Source organism: Vipera berus, assembly GCF_964194415.1.
Source record: "Vipera berus genome assembly, chromosome: 13".
NCBI classification, from domain to species: domain Eukaryota; kingdom Metazoa; phylum Chordata; class Lepidosauria; order Squamata; family Viperidae; genus Vipera; species Vipera berus.
The window spans coordinates 3438780-3455894 of NC_138216.1; the positions used below are offsets into that span (position 1 = coordinate 3438780).

Here is a 17115-nt window from a genome sequence, read left to right on the forward strand (position 1 = left end):
GGACGACAGAGAATGAGGTGGCTGGAGGGAGTCACTGAAGCAGGAGGCCTGAGCTTAAATGGACTCCAGAAGATGGTAGAGGACAGGAAGGCCTGGAGGAACGTGGTCCATGGGGTCGCGATGGGTCGGACACGACTTCGTAGTTAACAAGAGGGTGGAATTGAGGCCTTTGAACTCTGGTGCTGGAGAAGACTCCTGCGAGTCCCTTGGACTGCAAGGCGATCAAACCGGTCAGTCCTAGAGGAGATCAACCCTGACTGCTCTTTAGAAGGCCAGATCCTGAAGCTGAAACTCAAATACTTTGGCCACCTAAGGAGAAGGAAGGACTCACTGGAGAAGAGCCTCATGCTGGGAAAGATTGAGGGCAAGAGAAGAAGGGGACGACAGAGAAGGAGGTGGCTGGATGGAGTCACTGAAGCAGTAGGTGTGAGCTTAAATGGACTCCAGAAGATGGTAGAGGACAGGAAGGCCTGGAGGAACGTTGTCCATGGGGTCGCAATGGGTCGGACACGACTTCGTAGCTAACAACAACAGGGTGGAATTGAGACCTTTGAATTATGGTGCTGGAGAAGACTCCTGCGAGTCCCTTGGACTGCAAGGCGATCAAACCGGTCAGTCCTAGAGAAGATCAACCCTGACTGCTCTTTAGAAGGCCAGATCCTGAAGCTAAAACTCAAATCCTTTGGCCACCTAATGAGAAGGAAGGACTCACTGGAGAAGAGCCTAATGCTGGGAAAGATGGAGGGCAAGAGAAGAAGGGGACGACAGAGAATGAGGTGGCTGGATGGAGTCCCTGAAGCAGTAGGTGTGAGCTTAAATGGACTCCAGAAGATGGTAGAGGACAGGAAGGCCCGGAGGAATGTTGTCCATAGGGTCGCGATGGGTCGGACACGACTTGGCAGCTAACCACAACAACCCAATTTTATAAAAAAAAAATATTATTTTTTTTAATACCGTGGTTGTTAAATAAACCTCACGGTTGTATAGTAGATCCAGCTTCCCCAATTAACTCTGCTTGTTGGGCCTCAGCTGGGAAAGGCCCAGGGATGCTGCAACCGCTGTAAATGCATGCTGGTTTGCAAGCACCTGAATTTTGATTTGACGGTGGGGATGCTGTGATGGTTTTAAGTGTGAGGGGAAAAGTCACTTTTTTGGGGGGGGGAGGGGGGCCCTCTTATCACTTCGAACCGTCACTCAACGAATGTTTAAGCCGAAGATTAGATAAAAGTATAAACCTTCATCAATGACCCCAGTCTTTGCTCAGCTGTGGCAGGGAAAAAGCCCTTGGGTTTTACGAGTGAGAAAATAGACACCCTTGCAGGAACACAACTCCGGATTCATTGATTATTCTGAGTCTTCTCTGCATGGATTGTCCCGGGGACTAGGTAGGCCAGATGGGGAGGAAGCTAACCACCAGATTGCAAGGACACAAGCGAGCGGTCAGACGAGGAGACCCAAACTTATTGGTAGCCTCACACTGCAATGAACAAGGACACCCATTCAGTTTTGCAGCTACTAAGATTGTTGGATGGGCAGGCACAAAAACAGCCGGGGAAGCAATTGAAGCCTGGGAAACGGGCAACTCGTCAGTCAACAGGAATGCTGATTTATCACCAGCCTATCAGGTACTTAGAAGGCGAGGGCTGGGCAGCACAAGGAAACAGCAGCTGACGACTTAAAAGCCAGCCATCAACACATCCCAATCAACATCTAAAAAGCCGCATACAATAGGCACTATAAATGCCACATACGGAATAGCCCAAAACACACACTCCGCTAGAGAGAGAAGTTCCCTGAGGACGGGCTCCAGCACGAAAGCTCAGAAGACTAAAGCTCTGGTTCCAGGGACCGACCCAGATTGGATCCTGCAACATTATCCTGGGACGCATCTATTTGCCTTCCTTCACGAGTCTGATCTGATCGAGAGCTTATTAATTTTTAATATCACCATATTAATATCACAAAGGACTACAGCAAAGAACCAAATGCAAAAAGAATGTATTATATCGGTCCTAGCTTGCACTGATGTTATCATTTTGTAAGGAATTGGAACAGCTGCAGGCCTGGTGGTGACAGGGAACACAACACAACACCAAAAGGAGATCCAAGTTTAGATCAGTGGACAGGTGAAGAAAGGAATAACAGAGACATAACTTCTGGATTGGGGGGAGGGGGGGTTGTGAGCGGGGGGGGGAAGCTCTCTTTAGATGAATTCAGCTAAGACAGGGGTGGTCCAATGGTCCAACCTTGCCAACTTTAAGACTCTGCGGACTTCAACTCCCAGAATTCCCCAGAATTCCAGGAATTCAAGTCCACAAAGTCTCAAAGTTGCCAAGGTTGGACACCCGTTGACAAGTTAAGGCAACGAAGAAAAATCTACTCAGAAAGAAGCTGGATCATCATCATCAGAAATACACTGCCCAGATTGATGGCCCAACGGGAACACACAAAAGGAGAATCGGATGCGATGCCCCACCCGCACTCCTCACCTGCGTATTAGGCTCTGCTGCAGGCTTTTGCAAAGGGTGAGCGACTCCCCCGTAAACATGTGGCACATGATCACCTCGGGGCAGGCGGTCATGAACGACATCACGGCATCGGACTGCAGCGTCCCACTCCGGGAGATGATGCAAAGACGCTGCAGGGAGGAGCAGCAGCTCAGGGCGTGGAAGAACTGGGCGTTGGCGTGGAAGTAGGGCTGCTCCAGCCTTGGAGGAAAAAGAAGGGTCGGTTGGACGGGGTTTGACCAGATAATGATGATGATGATGATAACAACAAAAACAATGACGGAAGGGACCTTGGAGGTCATCTAGTCCAACCACCTGCTCAGACAGGAAAGCCTATAGCAGGGGTAAGCAAGCTTGGCTCTTTTATGCCTCATAGACTTCGACTCCCAGAATTATTAGGCATTATTATTATTATTATTATTATTATTATTATTATTATTATTATTATTATTATTATTATTATTAATTATTATCATCATCATCATCATCATCATCACAGCAGGGCTGGAAAAAAAATCCCAGCTTGCAATTTGCCGCTCAATCCACCAGACGGCGCTGTTGCTCTATTCCTGATTAAAATCCCCCTTTTCTAAGGATTCCTTTGACAGCCAGGTAAACATCGGTAGAGGTGGAAGACAAGAGAGAAAAGAGCTGAGATTCCCAGATGGCTCCATCAAATACAACGCCCCCTACTGCATGGGAAGAGAGCCCTCTGAATAGCCTCGACAAGGATAGCTCTTAAGGGGGGGGGCTATCTGCATATCCTGCACCACGCCTACCTCACCTCACCTGGTGGAAGACTTCCAAGGTGAGTGAAAAAACCCCTCTCCCATGGAATGACACAGAAGACTAGGGAGATTCTCAGCCATCCAGGTCGTGGTTATCCCACAGGTGATTTTTAGAAGGCAACTTCCTTGCTTTTTTTTCCCCTCCCCCTCTCCCCCCCCTGAAAACGTTTCACTTTTCATCTGAGAAGCTTCTTCTGAAGAAGAACGACGACGGAAGAAGCTTCGTGGATAAGTGAAACGTGGCAAGAAAGCCCCAAGTGCCTTTTGAAAAGCACCTATTATATAGAACTAGGAAACAGAATAACAGAGCTGGGAGGGACCTTGGAGGTCTTCTAGCCCAACCCTCTGCTCAAGCAGGAGACCCTATCCCATTTCAGATAGGTTCCTGTCCAGTCTCCTCTTAAAAACCTCCAGGGATGGAGCACCCACAATTTCTGGAGGCGAGCCGTTCCGCTAATTAATCCTTCTCGCTGTTAGGAAGTTTGTCCTTCGTTCCAGGTTGCTTCTCTCCTTGGTTAGTTTCCATCCCGTGTTTCTCCTCTTCTGGTGCTTTGGAGAATAAGTTGGACCCCTTCCTCTTCTTTCTGGCAGCCCCTCAAGTACTGGAATACTGCTATCGTGTCTCCCCTGGCCCTTCTTTTCTCTAATCCCAAATCCCGCAACCTTTCTTATATGTTTTCGCCTCCTTCGGGACAATGACCCCGAAGGATCCCTGGGTGCTAAAACAGGGAAAGCACAAGGGGGGGGGGGGAAGGAAGCGGCTCGGTTCTCTCACCTGAGATCCTGCAAACACCTGCAGTGCTTCAGCATGTCCAGGAGGGCCGTCACGTACATCACTTTCCCCATCAGGCCCAGGTTGGCCAAGGAGAGGGCCCGCAGGCGCTGGCACTGCACCCCGATGCTGACCAGCCCAGAGCCCGTGAGAATGTTGGGCAGCTGAGCCAAGGTGAGGCTCTGCAGGTAGGACAGCTGGCCGATGGCAGCCACCTCAGCGTCCCCGACGTGCTGGGCCCGGCTGCAGGGGGGCAGCGAGTTCCGAATGGCTGGCTCGTTCCGCGGCATGGCCGAGGAAAAACTGGAGCCGATCAGCTCCAGCTTTTCCAGAAAGGGAAGATTCTCCAGGAGAGTCCAAAAGACGGAGGATTGCGGTCTGGGACTGCTCTGCTCCGAGCAGTTCCTGGGATAGGTCTGCACCCCAATCCGGACCTTTTTCCCAAACCCTTGAGAGACCGAGGGGGCCACCGGCTGCACCGAAGGCCTGTCGGCCGTCGCCGCGGTGCTGTCGGCCACGGCGCAAACAGGCAGCGCCAGCGAGAGGAGGCTTTTAAGCCGTGCCAGGACCTGGCAAAGGTGCTTCCCCAGGCCCTCCGGGCTGTGATGGTGGGCGGCGGAGAGGTTGAGGTGCCTCAAGTTACAGCAGGCGTCGACCAGGGCCTCCACGATACCACTATCAATGTCGTCTTCCACTTTGCGCAAGAGGGAATCGGGCGACAGGCAGTGGACGCAGCCGCTGAGGTTCAAGCTGACCAAACTGCGCAGGTCTTTGCCGCTGTTCAGGACCCGCTGGACAAGCTGCCCACCAGAGAGGCTGCAGCGGCTGAAGCTGAAATAAAAAGGGTTGCTGAACTTCAAGTGCTGCAAGAGGCTGGAGCCGTTCATCCAGGACCGAGGCAGCTGCAGGGCGTCTAAGGTCACGTTCCTGGCCATGGAATCCAAGAGGTTTTTAACGGCGCAGCTCTGGGCAAATCCACCCGGGGCAGAGATGAGGAAGGCGTGAAGCTTTTCCGGGGTCCGGTCACTCAGCACCGCCAAGTATAGCCTCACCACTTCCTGGTTAACCGGGCCGGGAGCCAGCCGGGCGTAAAAGACCCGTAGATTCTGATAATGGGGCACGTTGCTCTCTCCGACCATTAGCTGTCCCGAGATGATTAAACCCTCCCGGGACCGATCGAGGATCTCAAAATACAACAGCAGCTTCTCCAGGCTGGTGCAGCAGGGCACCACCCCGTAGGACGGGGTGTAGAGGGTCTGCTTCAACTCCAGCACCCGGCTCAGGGTGGCCTTGCACTCGCTGCTCAAGTGCGAGGCGTCGAAGCCGGGATTCACGTCGATGGCCAGCGAGCGGAGCTGCTGCAAGGCGGAGAGCATCTTCGAGAGGCGAAGAGAGGTGAGGTGACAGCCGCAGAGGTTCAGCTTCACCAAATTCTGGCAGCGGGTCACCTGATCGATGGTCAGGCCGGGCAACCAGTAACAGCCGGTCATGTCCAGCTCCTGGATCCCTTTCCCAATCTCCTTCATCAGCTGCTTCGCCTTGTCCCTGTCCACCTGCATGGATGGAAGCCATCAAGGAGAACTTTAGGAGCTCAAAAGGATCTCGGCTAGGCCAGGCCTAGTTTCTGAGGATAAAGCGGGACGGAAGACTGAACTTTATGATCGTGGGCGGGTCCTAGAGAAACCCCGTGGAAGGGCACGAGACAGTAACCACCACTGACTCTGGTGGAAACACCAAAATCTTCCCTTCCCTACTTTTATACGTAGGTTGTATATAGCATGTTTAAATGTGTGTTATGTGTGTGCGTACACTTTGAGAGCAAGGAACTAAATTTCATTTTTACTGGGTGCCAATGTGCCCACAGTAAAAAAATTACAATAAAGGTTATCTATCTATGTATCTATGTATCTATGTATCTATGTATCTATGTATCTATGTATCTATCTATCTATCTATCTATCTATCTATCTATCTATCTATCTATCTATCTATCTATCTATCTATCTATCTATCCTCCCTCTCTTCTATCTATCTATCTATCTATCTATCTATCTATCTATCTATCTATCTATCTATCTATCTATCTATCCATCCATCCATCCACCCACCCACCCACCCACCCACCCACCCACCCAAAGGCCATCTCTGATGTTAAGAGGCCTCTGGAAATCTCTTCAAATCAAACAAGATGCACTGCTAGGTGCGTTTATTCTATTTACTATTTATTTGTGTCCCACTTTAGTATTTTTATAAACTTCAGGCAGCAAATACACACCATACTCCTAACTCCTCCTAATTTCCTCACAACCACCACCCTGCGAGGTGAGTTGGGCTGAGATAGAGAGACTGGCCCCTATTCACCCAGCTGGCTTTCGTGCCTAAGGCAGTACTAGAACTCACACTCTCCTGGCTTCTAGCTTGGTCCCTTAACCATGTTACAAGCAAATACCAGATACAGCAGCTTCCTTTTAGCCTGAAAAGGAAAACAACATGCAATCTAGTTTCTCGAAACCAGCCCTGGCCAACTAATGTTCTCTGGATGTGCTCGGATTACAACACATCCTCTTTAAAGATACCCGGACAGCTCCATCACATCTGGAGGAAGTAAAGATTGGCGAAAGCTTGCTGGGAAAATGGTTTTAGACTGGGGAGGGGCAAGGGCTATGCCATCCTGCAAAGGACAAGATTTCAATCTGGGTTGTCTGTCATGGGATGGTGGTCTCCAAGTAATTGGATCAAAGAATAGCTTAGCCAACAAACTGACCAGACCAAAGAGACAGTATAAACAGACAAAAGGGTTACATTAATGCAGAATTATGAGTTTAGGACAAATTCATAGAAAATCAAACCGCAATACTTTTTCTCTTATACTCTTCTTAAAGTAAAATGAGCAAAGGATATTATTCCCCCATCCTAAGGCCATAATAAAGTTCAGAGTAAGAGCTTTTGAGGGTGACGTCCTCATTCTCTTCTTGTTTAAAGATTTTTAAACAGCCAGTGCATCCAACTTCCTCCTAATTCTGGACTGCCTTTGACAGCCCCTGCTCACCTGGTAGTCTTTATGCAGGATCACACTATGAGTGAGGCTTTTGTCAAGGCTGAGGGCGGAGAGTTTCCGACAGACGCGTCGGACATTCAAGACAAGATCTGACACGGGAGTGTATCGCAAGATGTGTAAGAGGATTTCATCTGAAAACTCCATCAAGTTCATGCCGATATTCTCCTCCCGCTTCTCCTCACTTGCTACGTCCTGCCAGAGGAAAACAAGGACTCAGAAAAGACACAGTAGGAATGCAAAGCTGGGGAAGAAACAGGTCTGAATCATCAAAGGATTCAATCAACGGAGAACTGTCGCACTATTTCATTTTGATGTACGGTATGCTGATCGGTGTACATTCAAAGTGACAATAAAGTTATTATTATTATTATTACTACTATCATTTTTACATGTTTATCCATCTTCAGAACTCTGCCCTAAAAAGACAGCTTGGTGGATGATTTAATGACACAACTGCTCAAAGAATAAAGAAAGCTATGTTTTAGGAGCAGTTAAGGCAGCATAGAAAGAAACGGTTTCAAAATTCAGCACCAAAGGCTGAAGGCTGCCTCGGGAGTAATGGAAGCATGGGAACCCCAGTATTATGCCTGTATCTTACCTCTGCTGAAGGCTGCCATAAAAATAATTTATTAAACTTGTATGCTGGCCAAGGCTCAATCACTCAGGATGGCTAAACAATCAAACAATGAAATTACAATAAAATCAATTAAAGATAAAAGATAGCAGGGGCAATGAAGCAAAATGGGGAGTGTCACTACACTACCCTGGTTTCGGTTATTGTTCACCATGGTTACTCGTCTCCTGAGGTGCTTTCCGTGTAAAGCAGAAGTCCCCAACTTTATGGGCAACCAGGACCGGTTCCGTGGAGAAAGGTTTTCCCGCAGACCGGACGATGCCTGGTTTTGTGTGCTGCCTGCATCCCACGGATGGGGCTTTGTTTGTTTCTCTGGACCAGTTGCTGGCATGCTGCGGCCCGGTACCGGTCCACGGACCGGGGGTTGAGGACCCCTGGTGTAATGGGTTTCCCCGTATTACGTTTTTGTGTGTGTGCTTTTTGTGTTGACTCCTGATGATAGCCTGGACTAGCCCTGCAGCTTCCTTGGCAAGATTTCGGGTTTGCCATTGTCTCTTTTTTAGGGCTAAGAGAGAATGGCTGGCCCATGGTCTTGGATCTGGCTTTGGATCTGAAATGAGACTAGAACTCTCGCTCTCTTGGCTTCTAGCCTTAACCACTACAACCAAACTGGCTTTCCAAGATTAATATCTTTCTTTCTTTTCTTTCTTTCTCTTCCTCCCTCCCTCTTTCCCTTCTTTTTTTCTTTCCCTTCCTTCCTCTCTCTTTTTCCTTCCTTCCTTCCTTCCTTCCTTCCTTCCTTCCTTCATCAACTCCTCTTGTATGCTTGCCTGCTGACCCGACTCTCCATCCTTCCTGCCTTGCCCAACTTAAGAACCCTTCAGAAACCTGGACGAGGAAGGGAAGGCCAGACCATGGCAAGACCGATTGGCCAGGCAGGCTGTGGACGATGGGAGAGATGGTCCCCTAAAGGCAATCATCTTAACAAGCAATATCCAAGCAGCTGGGGGGAGGTCATAAGGGGGTGAGGGGGTCCAGCACACCCGGAAGGGGGCCAGACGGTCCCTCAGCACCCACCGGCCTGCAGAAAATACTAGAACACCCCTCCCCCACAGCCCACCTGGGCCTCCAACGCCACAAAGTCCCTTGCCGGAAACGAGAGAAACCCCCCCCCGCGACCCAGGCCCCTCCAAATAGCGTCTGCAACATCCCGCGCGGCACCGCCTACCCCGACAGGCGGCCTGCCGCGTTCAGACGTGCCCTGCGAGTCAGGGGTTGCCATGGAGACGCCGAGGCTCGCGGGAAAGGCGGAGCACTGGGCCCGAGGGAGAAGGCCGAAGCGCCGGGCTTACCTCTCCGGAGGAAGCGGCCATGGTCGGGCGAAGACCCTCGTCCGAGCCAGCTGGGAGGCTCTTCTCTCCGTCGCCCGCCTCATACGGTTCCCCCCTTCAGCCGGCACGCCGACGCGACGCGAGACTTCCGGCGCGCTCCTGACCTCACTTCCGCTCCTGAGCTCTCTTTTTTTTCCCTCCGAGGCCGCCATCTTGGGTGAGGCGCCGCGGGCGGCAGCGCCATGATGGGCGTGGCCTCCTGGAGCCGGAGCCTTCCAATCAGGCAGCGCCTTTGGGAATGGAGGGAGAAACTTTTCCGGGTTTTTGCAACCTGGACAGGGGGGCGGGGAACCCCGCGATCCGTGCATTTGGATTTGGGGAGTGGGCTCCCCTGCAAGCTGCACGCGAAGGTCTGAAGGCTGCCTGCCAATCCTGATCTTGGGCTTTCCAAGCCTGTGCAATGGCCCTTTCAAAGGCAGCCTGCTCCCACATCTGTGTTTTTTCAAAGTTAGGAGCTTGAGGACTTCAACTCCCAGAATCCCCCCACTACAATACGGACTGCAACTCCCAGAATTCCCTCCAACACACACACACACACACACACACACACACACAGAGCTCAACTCCCAGAATTCCTCCACCAGCATCCTAGAATTCCCCCCTTCATCACCATGCAGACTTCCCAGAATTATGGCAGGGGGAATCCTGCAGCGGATTGGCAAGGGCTAAAATGATATTGGTTGTATTGGGCTCCATGGATTGTGGGGATGCCACCTCTGGTTCATGCAAGCTATGGTTTTTTATCACCTGTGAAATTACATCCTACTGTAATGCCAACTTGATGGAATGACCCCCCACCACCACCACCCTTGGGCTGCAGTTTGCCTAAACTATCTACAGATTTGTTTTGTATACAGAAAATAATTGGAATATTGCTTAGAGAAGCAAGCAACTGAAGCCATAACAAAACATAGGAATTGCTGGTTTTGGTCTCAGTCTTAGAAGTATTTTCATTTCAAGATTGTTTTAACTCCCTGCCAGCCATGCATGGATTTCAACTGGCAATTTTTGAAGGAGAGATTCTGGGGAATTAAAGCCCGCCCATCTTCAAAATTACATGCTGTCATTTTGTCTGGAGAAGACATTCATCACCCTCTTGCAGCCCAACCCACCTCACAGGGTTGTTAAGAAAATGAAAGGCAGCACTAGGTGGGTTTGCTGCCTTGAGTTACACTAACAAAATAATAAGAGGCGCATAAAATCCAAAATAATATATTCCATTCTCCAGCCATCTTAAAAAGAAAGCAACAGCCAACCCGGCTAGCTGCTGGTAGTCCAAATTGGGGCTTTGGCTCCGTTGCAAGCGTGAAGAACTAATCTAGGTCCCCATTTATTTGGGATAAATACATCCTTTTGAGGCCAGGGGAAGTCTGGAGTTAAAAGTCCACAAAAGTTGACTAAAAAGGGAGCTTGGGGGAAAGAGAGCCTAAAGCAGCAGATTCTCAAAGGACAAGTAAGTAGTCTATTTGTGCTAACTTTGTGTCAAGTTTATTTATTTTTATTAAATTTATATACCGCCCTATTCCCGTAGGAATCCACCAATTCAAATGTTGAAAGATACCTGTTGACTTGATAAAAACCAAACAATCCGCAGTTATGGTTGTGCATCTTTATTTGAAACTGGGTTTTTTTTCTCGAGTCAGTGTGTAGTTTTGCCTTCCCCTCCCTCTGCCCTGGTACCCCTTATACATACTGGCATCAAAAGGGTGCAATAGTGCTTCCCTTTGGGAAGTGGGGGGGGAATAAAGAAGGGGGGAGAGAGACTGTAAAACCCTTCACACGGTCCATTGGGAAGAAGAGAAACACTGGCAGCCACCCTTCGTTTTGACTTGACCCAAAATAATCTTAATTTTTTTTAAAAAACCGAAAAATGACAATCAAGTGTGGCTATTTTTTTTAAAGTTTTGTTTTAAGGCGCAAGAGACAGAGACACTTGAATCATGATTCACATACAAGCTAATACTTTCTATTAAAAAAAAATAAACCTCAAAAAATCTGTTTCCTGCTCTTTGGAAAGAGCTGGGCTGCTGCCTTCATAGAGGCCGGTTTAACTTCCTCTCAATGCGTTATTATACAATATTTGGAATGACTTTTATCGTTTTCAAAAAAAAAAACACACACACATACAATCGGAGTCCTCAGATGCACTGCAGAACTGGAGAGGGGTGGGGAGGTTGGGTGGGGGGAAGGAGGGAAGGGGGTCAGAGGGGGGTGGGTCTTCGCTCCCAAACTTTTTTTTTTGCATTTTTTTTTAATAAAGGCTGCCGCCAGTCACAAAACCTTTTCTCACTGTTCCAGTTTTTATATCCTGAGTCAAGCGCCAAATAAACAAACAAAGCCATGCCAATTCTCAAAAAACTTTTTCGCTTATGCGCAGTTATGGGGGATATTTTTTTTGGTCAAAAAAAAAAGGAAAAAAAATTCTATGGTGGTAACTAAGTCCTGCTTTAGAAGCATTTGCGATGGACAATGGATGGTCCGGATTCGTCGTATTCCTGCTTGCTGATCCACATCTGCTGGAAGGTGGAGAGGGAGGCCAGAATGGACCCTCCAATCCAGACTGAGTATTTACGCTCAGGTGGGGCAATGATCTGTAGGAAGAAAAGAGGAAAGCAAACAGAACTTAGAACTAAGGCAGAATCAAGTTACTGGTCCTCAAGATCCCATGGGTCACATGTTCCTATTTCAAGACTGGGTGGAGGCAGACCACTGCTCCCCAATTCTTGCCCCAAACACCTCCATAATCTATCAAGCAGCTTAGCCACCCAGTGGGGGACACACAAGCTTTTCCCCTGTAAGAGGGACAGGAGAGCCGATTGTGGTTGTCAACCCAAGCTTGCTGCTTGTGGCCAACACAAAGCCAAGCTTGTAGAACCCACACTCAACCTGGCCCCCATCTCCACGTCGTTCAACTCTCAAGTCTTACCTTGATTTTCATTGTGCTGGGTGCCAGGGCGGTGATTTCCTTCTGCATCCTGTCGGCAATGCCAGGGTACATGGTGGTGCCACCAGAGAGGACGGTGTTGGCATACAGATCTTTGCGAATGTCAACATCACACTTCATGATGGAGTTGAAGGTGGTTTCGTGGATGCCACAGGATTCCATACCTGCCAAGAGAAGATGCCCACCATGAAGACAACTGGACACCAGAAACTTTTCAAGATGGCCGTTCGGCCCAAGTTCAGATCCTACTTGAAGACCGTGGTTCCTTCAGGACTTACCCAAGAAAGATGGCTGGAAGAGAGCTTCCGGGCACCTAAACCGCTCGTTGCCGATGGTGATCACCTGTCCATCGGGCAGTTCGTAGCTTTTCTCCAGAGACGAACTGGACGCGGCGGTGGCCATCTCCTGCTCAAAGTCCAGGGCAACGTAGCACAGCTTCTCCTTGATGTCACGCACAATTTCTCTTTCGGCCGTGGTGGTGAAACTGTAGCCTCTCTCGGTCAAGATCTTCATGAGGTAGTCGGTCAAGTCGCGGCCAGCCAGGTCCAGACGGAGGATGGCGTGAGGCAAGGCATAACCTTCGTAGATGGGCACAGTGTGGGTGACACCATCACCAGAGTCCATCACGATGCCGGTGGTACGGCCAGAGGCGTACAGGGAGAGCACAGCCTGGATGGCAACGTACATGGCTGGGGTGTTGAAGGTCTCAAACATGATCTAGAGGGGAGAAGAGAGACAGCCGTGAAGCTCTTGGCCAACAGATGGCCCCATCAACACCATGCACAGAAAACGCCAGTGGAGAAATTGTAACACATGCTGGACAGATACAAACCTTCACGGCAGATGTTAAGGCAAACCACACCCTTTCCCTATTGGGCAAATTTCAGTTTTACAATTTTGAGAAAACAGGAGAGAAATCGCTCAGAATAAGCCGGAAGTTAGTATTTATTTTTTTGGGGGGGTGGGGAACAAAGAGTGTGAGAAAGAAGCAGTGATGCTCACAAGCTGAACACACAAACAGAAGAGAGAAAGCCGAGGGGTTTTTTTTGTTTTTATTTGAAAGAGCAGATAAAAACCTTTCCAGATCCAGCAAGAGAAGACTCAGATCAGAAAAGAAAATCCTGCAGAGCTGGTGGAATAAAAGAAAGAAAGAAAGAAAAGATGAACAAAGAGAATGAAAAGATTGCAAAGTATCCCTTTTTTGTAGGCAGGAGAGAAATAATAAAAAAAGGATAAGAGGGGGAAACGCTGGGCAGGTTTGCAAGGGACCAGATGCAAATACACACCTGAGTCATCTTCTCTCTGTTGGCCTTGGGGTTGAGGGGCGCTTCTGTCAACAAGACAGGATGTTCTTCGGGGGCCACTCTGAGTTCGTTGTAGAAGGTGTGGTGCCAAATCTTCTCCATGTCATCCCAGTTGGTGACAATGCCATGTTCAATGGGATACTTCAAGGTCAGGATACCTCTCTTGCTCTGCGCCTCGTCTCCAACATAGCTGTCTTTTTGGCCCATCCCAACCATCACACCCTGTGAAGAGAGAAAAATCGAGATTTTGAAATAAAATAGCCACACAACAGCCCATTGATGAAAGCCCTGGGCAGATGGCCGGTTCGAGCCAACACAACTTAAGTCAAAAGCTGCTTTTTCAATGGTCTGGGTTAACATTATGTTAACTTAAACTTAAATGTTAATTTAACATTTGGATGGATGCCTAAGGCACCTTTCGTCTATGGAGATTCTCAACCGTCCAGGTCAAAAGGCAACTGGACTTGTTTTTTCTTTGAAAATCATTAGAACTGAAGAAGCTTCTTGGATGTGAAGCAAAACATTTTTTTAAAAAAATCCATGAGTGCAGTTGCCTTTTGGAGGAAGGAAAAAAAAAAGAAACAAACATTTTTGGGACATAAGGAACCTTGTAAGGTTTAAGCCATGTTTCTCAACGCCTTGAAGGTAGATGGACTTCAACTCCCAGAATTCCCCTGCCAACAATTCCTGGACTCCTAAAATTCTGACAGAAGGAATTCTGGGAGTCGAAGTCCACTCCCTCTCCAGTTTCAGGCAAAGAGCTAACTAATCTCTTTGTGGCATCATAGCAGCCCACCAAGTAGTTTGTTCAAAGTTGGCACTGAAGCCTGCCTGTTATCAATGGCAAACCATGGTTTAGAGGGTGGCATGCCATACCAGTCATGGCTTGTGCAAGAAAAAACATGCTGACAAAACAGGCTTGGAGAAGTGAACCTGCTTGGAGTTTTCCTTCCATTTGTTTCCTGGATTCCAAAAGCTGGTCCAGAAAAAAAAGCAAGATGAAATACGCTAAGAATGGGCAGGTGGACAAGGAAGATAAACTCGGGGACCAAACTAGGATAAACCTAGGTCCCAACCTGCAAGGCTGCGAGAACCTGCTGTCCAGGAAGGCAGAGAAAGGAGTCCTTGAGATCTAGCAACTTGCCCAATCTTATTTCCACCCTCCCTGGCTGGGAAGAAGCCGCAAACCCAAGACGTACCTGATGCCTGGGGCGACCCACGATGGAGGGGAAGACGGCTCTGGGCGCATCATCTCCGGCGAAGCCGGCTTTGCACATGCCGGAGCCATTGTCAACCACCAGCGCTGCAATATCATCATCCATGGCGATCTGGGAATTGGGGAAGGAAGACCATTGAAGGAACACAGCTGAGCAACAGCAAAGCCAGCCCCACCCACTTCCTCCTTTGCCTGCTTCTCTTCCCTTTATGCCTCCAGCGACCACTAGGTGGCGCGCCCAGCGCGCTCTCTCACACAGGCAAACCCTTCGGAAGCTGAACGGCGCTGCCTGCCGGCTCCCACTATTACCATAAAAGGCAATGGTGAAGATGCAGCCGCGGCGCTTGGCCACGCCCTGCCTGCCCACCAGCTGCCCCCCCCTCCCCGCCCGGCAAGGAGGGGGCCACGCCCAAAGGCCAGCTACTCACCCCCCCACACACACCCACTCCCCTAATCCGTCCAGGCAAGACCCGCTAAACAGGAGGAAAACCCCCCCTCGCCCTAGACTGCATGCTCACCAGCTTTGGGTGGGGAAGGAGGTGGGGGGGCTCCTCCCTAAGGCTTGAGCTACCCCCCCCCCCCCGCTGGGTGGCTGGCTTGCAAAAAGCTAGCCAGGCGAGGCACGCCCAAGTGCACGAGTTTTGTCTGTCCCACTGGAAGAACCCCCCCCCATCTTTTCTCTCTCTCTCCCCCCCACCCCAAAAAAGAGGGGGAGGGGCGCGATCTGGATTAGCTCCGGATCAACGGGGCTGGTGCATTCCGTTTGCAAGGTCCGGGATGATCCCCGAGAGAAAACAATTCCAGGCCCCAAGTGGGCGCGGGGGGGGGGGAATGGGTGGGTGGGAAAGAGAGAGAGAGAGAGAGAAGGAGAATCAGGTAGACACCCCATGCCAGAGGATGCTCGAATTGAAAGGACTTTTCTTTTAAGAAAACAACAACAACAACAACAAAACTTGAGAATCTCCCCTCCAACACGAGGGGGCTTTACCACCCTTCCTCCTCCCTTGAATGAGGACTAGCCGCTTGCTTAGTTTGACACCTTCCGAGCATGCCACTGGGAGGGCTGGAACGCGAGAGAGAGAGAGGGAGGAGAGGCGCCCCAGAGGGAAATTCTGCAGCATTTCCTGAGGGTGGGGTGGGAGGGCATAAAATCCCTTAAGGGAGTTCAAAGCTCCCCCCACCCCACCCCCGGCTCAGCCAAGAGACCCACGAAACAAAGAGATCCTCTTCAAGACTCAAGTGAGGACTGTGATCGATTACCGCCCCCCCCCACTTCCTCCTCCTCGCCCTTCTCCACCCACGTGCTCTTCCTTACAATAGGAAAGCCGACTTTGCCCCCCCACCCCACAAAACCCCTTCAGCCCTGTCGGGGACGGGGGAGACCTCCCGCCTGTGACTCCCAAGGCACCCCCCCTCCCGTCTCCCCCCCCCTCCTTAAAAGCCGTTAAGCAGCGGGGCCCAGCTAAACCGGGAGCGAGCAAAGCCGCCTCGCCCTGCGCCTTCCTTTCAATTCGAACTCAGTGCCTGGCTGACTCTCCTCCCTTCCAACCGGCCGCTTGCAAGCCCCAGGGGGGGTCCCGTTCCGGGCCGGCCGGCCGGCGCCCCCCCCAGACCACCAAAGCGTTTAAGGGGGGGGTCCCTGCAACCCCCACCTTTGCACCTTTCCCCCCCTGCCCGGACCCCTCTGCCCCCCCAGTACCAGCCGGAGCCCCCCTCCTATATGCACGCCTGGCAGGCGCCCCGCCCCAGCAGGGCAGGGGCGCACCCCAAAGCCCATCGGGGGGCTCTCCAAATCCTTGCGCGGCCTCCGGGAAGCCCCCTGGAGCGCGACGTCGAACACACACACACACAACCCTTGCAAAGGCGCAACCGAGCCCCCCCCCCAGCAGCCCAGTGTCCTCCCCACCCCCACCCCCGAAGACCCTTCCCCAGCATTGCACGCATCCCCCGCCACGTTGCAACCCAAGCCAGGCAGGTGCGCCTTCCTCTCTCCATCTCCTCCTCCTCCTCCTCCTCCTCGGCCCGGCTTACCTTTCTGGGGAAGGCGGCTGCTTGGAAAACGCTCGTGGGGGGCTTGGCTGCCTGTGGAGACCCTTCGGGCGGGGGGAAGGGAGAAAGGCGCAAGCGAGGCGGCTGAGCGATTCACCGGCGCGCGAACAAAAAAAGGACCGAAAGAGCGCTTGACGACTGCGCGCCGGGCCGCCGCGCGTCGGGTTTTATACTGGCCGGGCACCGCGGCTCTCGCCATAAAAGGCAAACTTCGGAATGGCCCGTCCGGATTGGCTGCGCCTCTCGCTCGCTCGCTCGCCGCCGTCTCGCTGCAGTTCTTTTTCCCCTCCATTCCTTCCTCCTTCTCGCCTTTGAGAGGGAGGGAGGGGAGAGGAAGAGAGAGAGAGAGAGAGAGGAAGAAGAAGAAGACAGATGATGGAGGGATGGAAGGGAAGGACCACTTTGCAGAGGGGATGCTGTGGGTCCCCCAAGCTGCTCCTCCCCTGATTTTGGTACCCGGGTGATGAGAGGCCCCAAAGATGCTTCCCAAGCATCTTCCCTCCTGCAAGGGA

The 17115-nt window shown here is 50.9% G+C and overlaps 2 protein-coding genes across 2 annotated transcripts in view; both read right to left on the reverse strand.

Moving 5' to 3' along the window:
• Window positions 1–9131, reverse strand: part of FBXL18 (F-box and leucine rich repeat protein 18) — an 18095-nt gene extending 8964 nt beyond the window's left edge. The window contains exons 1-4 of the mRNA XM_081338587.1: window positions 9052–9131; window positions 7117–7317; window positions 4071–5620; window positions 2490–2708 (exon numbers count right to left, since the gene is read on the reverse strand). Of these exons, the coding sequence (XP_081194713.1) occupies window positions 2490–2708; window positions 4071–5620; window positions 7117–7317; window positions 9052–9072 (1991 nt within the window). The 5' untranslated portion in view covers window positions 9073–9131. The remainder of the gene's footprint in view (window positions 1–2489; window positions 2709–4070; window positions 5621–7116; window positions 7318–9051) is intronic.
• Window positions 9132–10684: 1553 nt separating this feature from the next.
• On the reverse strand, window positions 10685–16736 carry ACTB (actin beta). Its single transcript, XM_081338215.1, has 6 exons — window positions 16586–16736; window positions 14538–14666; window positions 13321–13560; window positions 12313–12751; window positions 12017–12198; window positions 10685–11681 (listed from the first exon to the last, which is right to left on the reverse strand). The coding sequence occupies exons 2-6, from the start codon at window positions 14658–14660 to the stop codon at window positions 11538–11540; spliced, it is 1128 nt and encodes a 375-aa protein (XP_081194341.1). The 5' UTR covers window positions 14661–14666; window positions 16586–16736; the 3' UTR covers window positions 10685–11537.
• Between the last annotated feature and the right edge of the window lie 379 nt (window positions 16737–17115).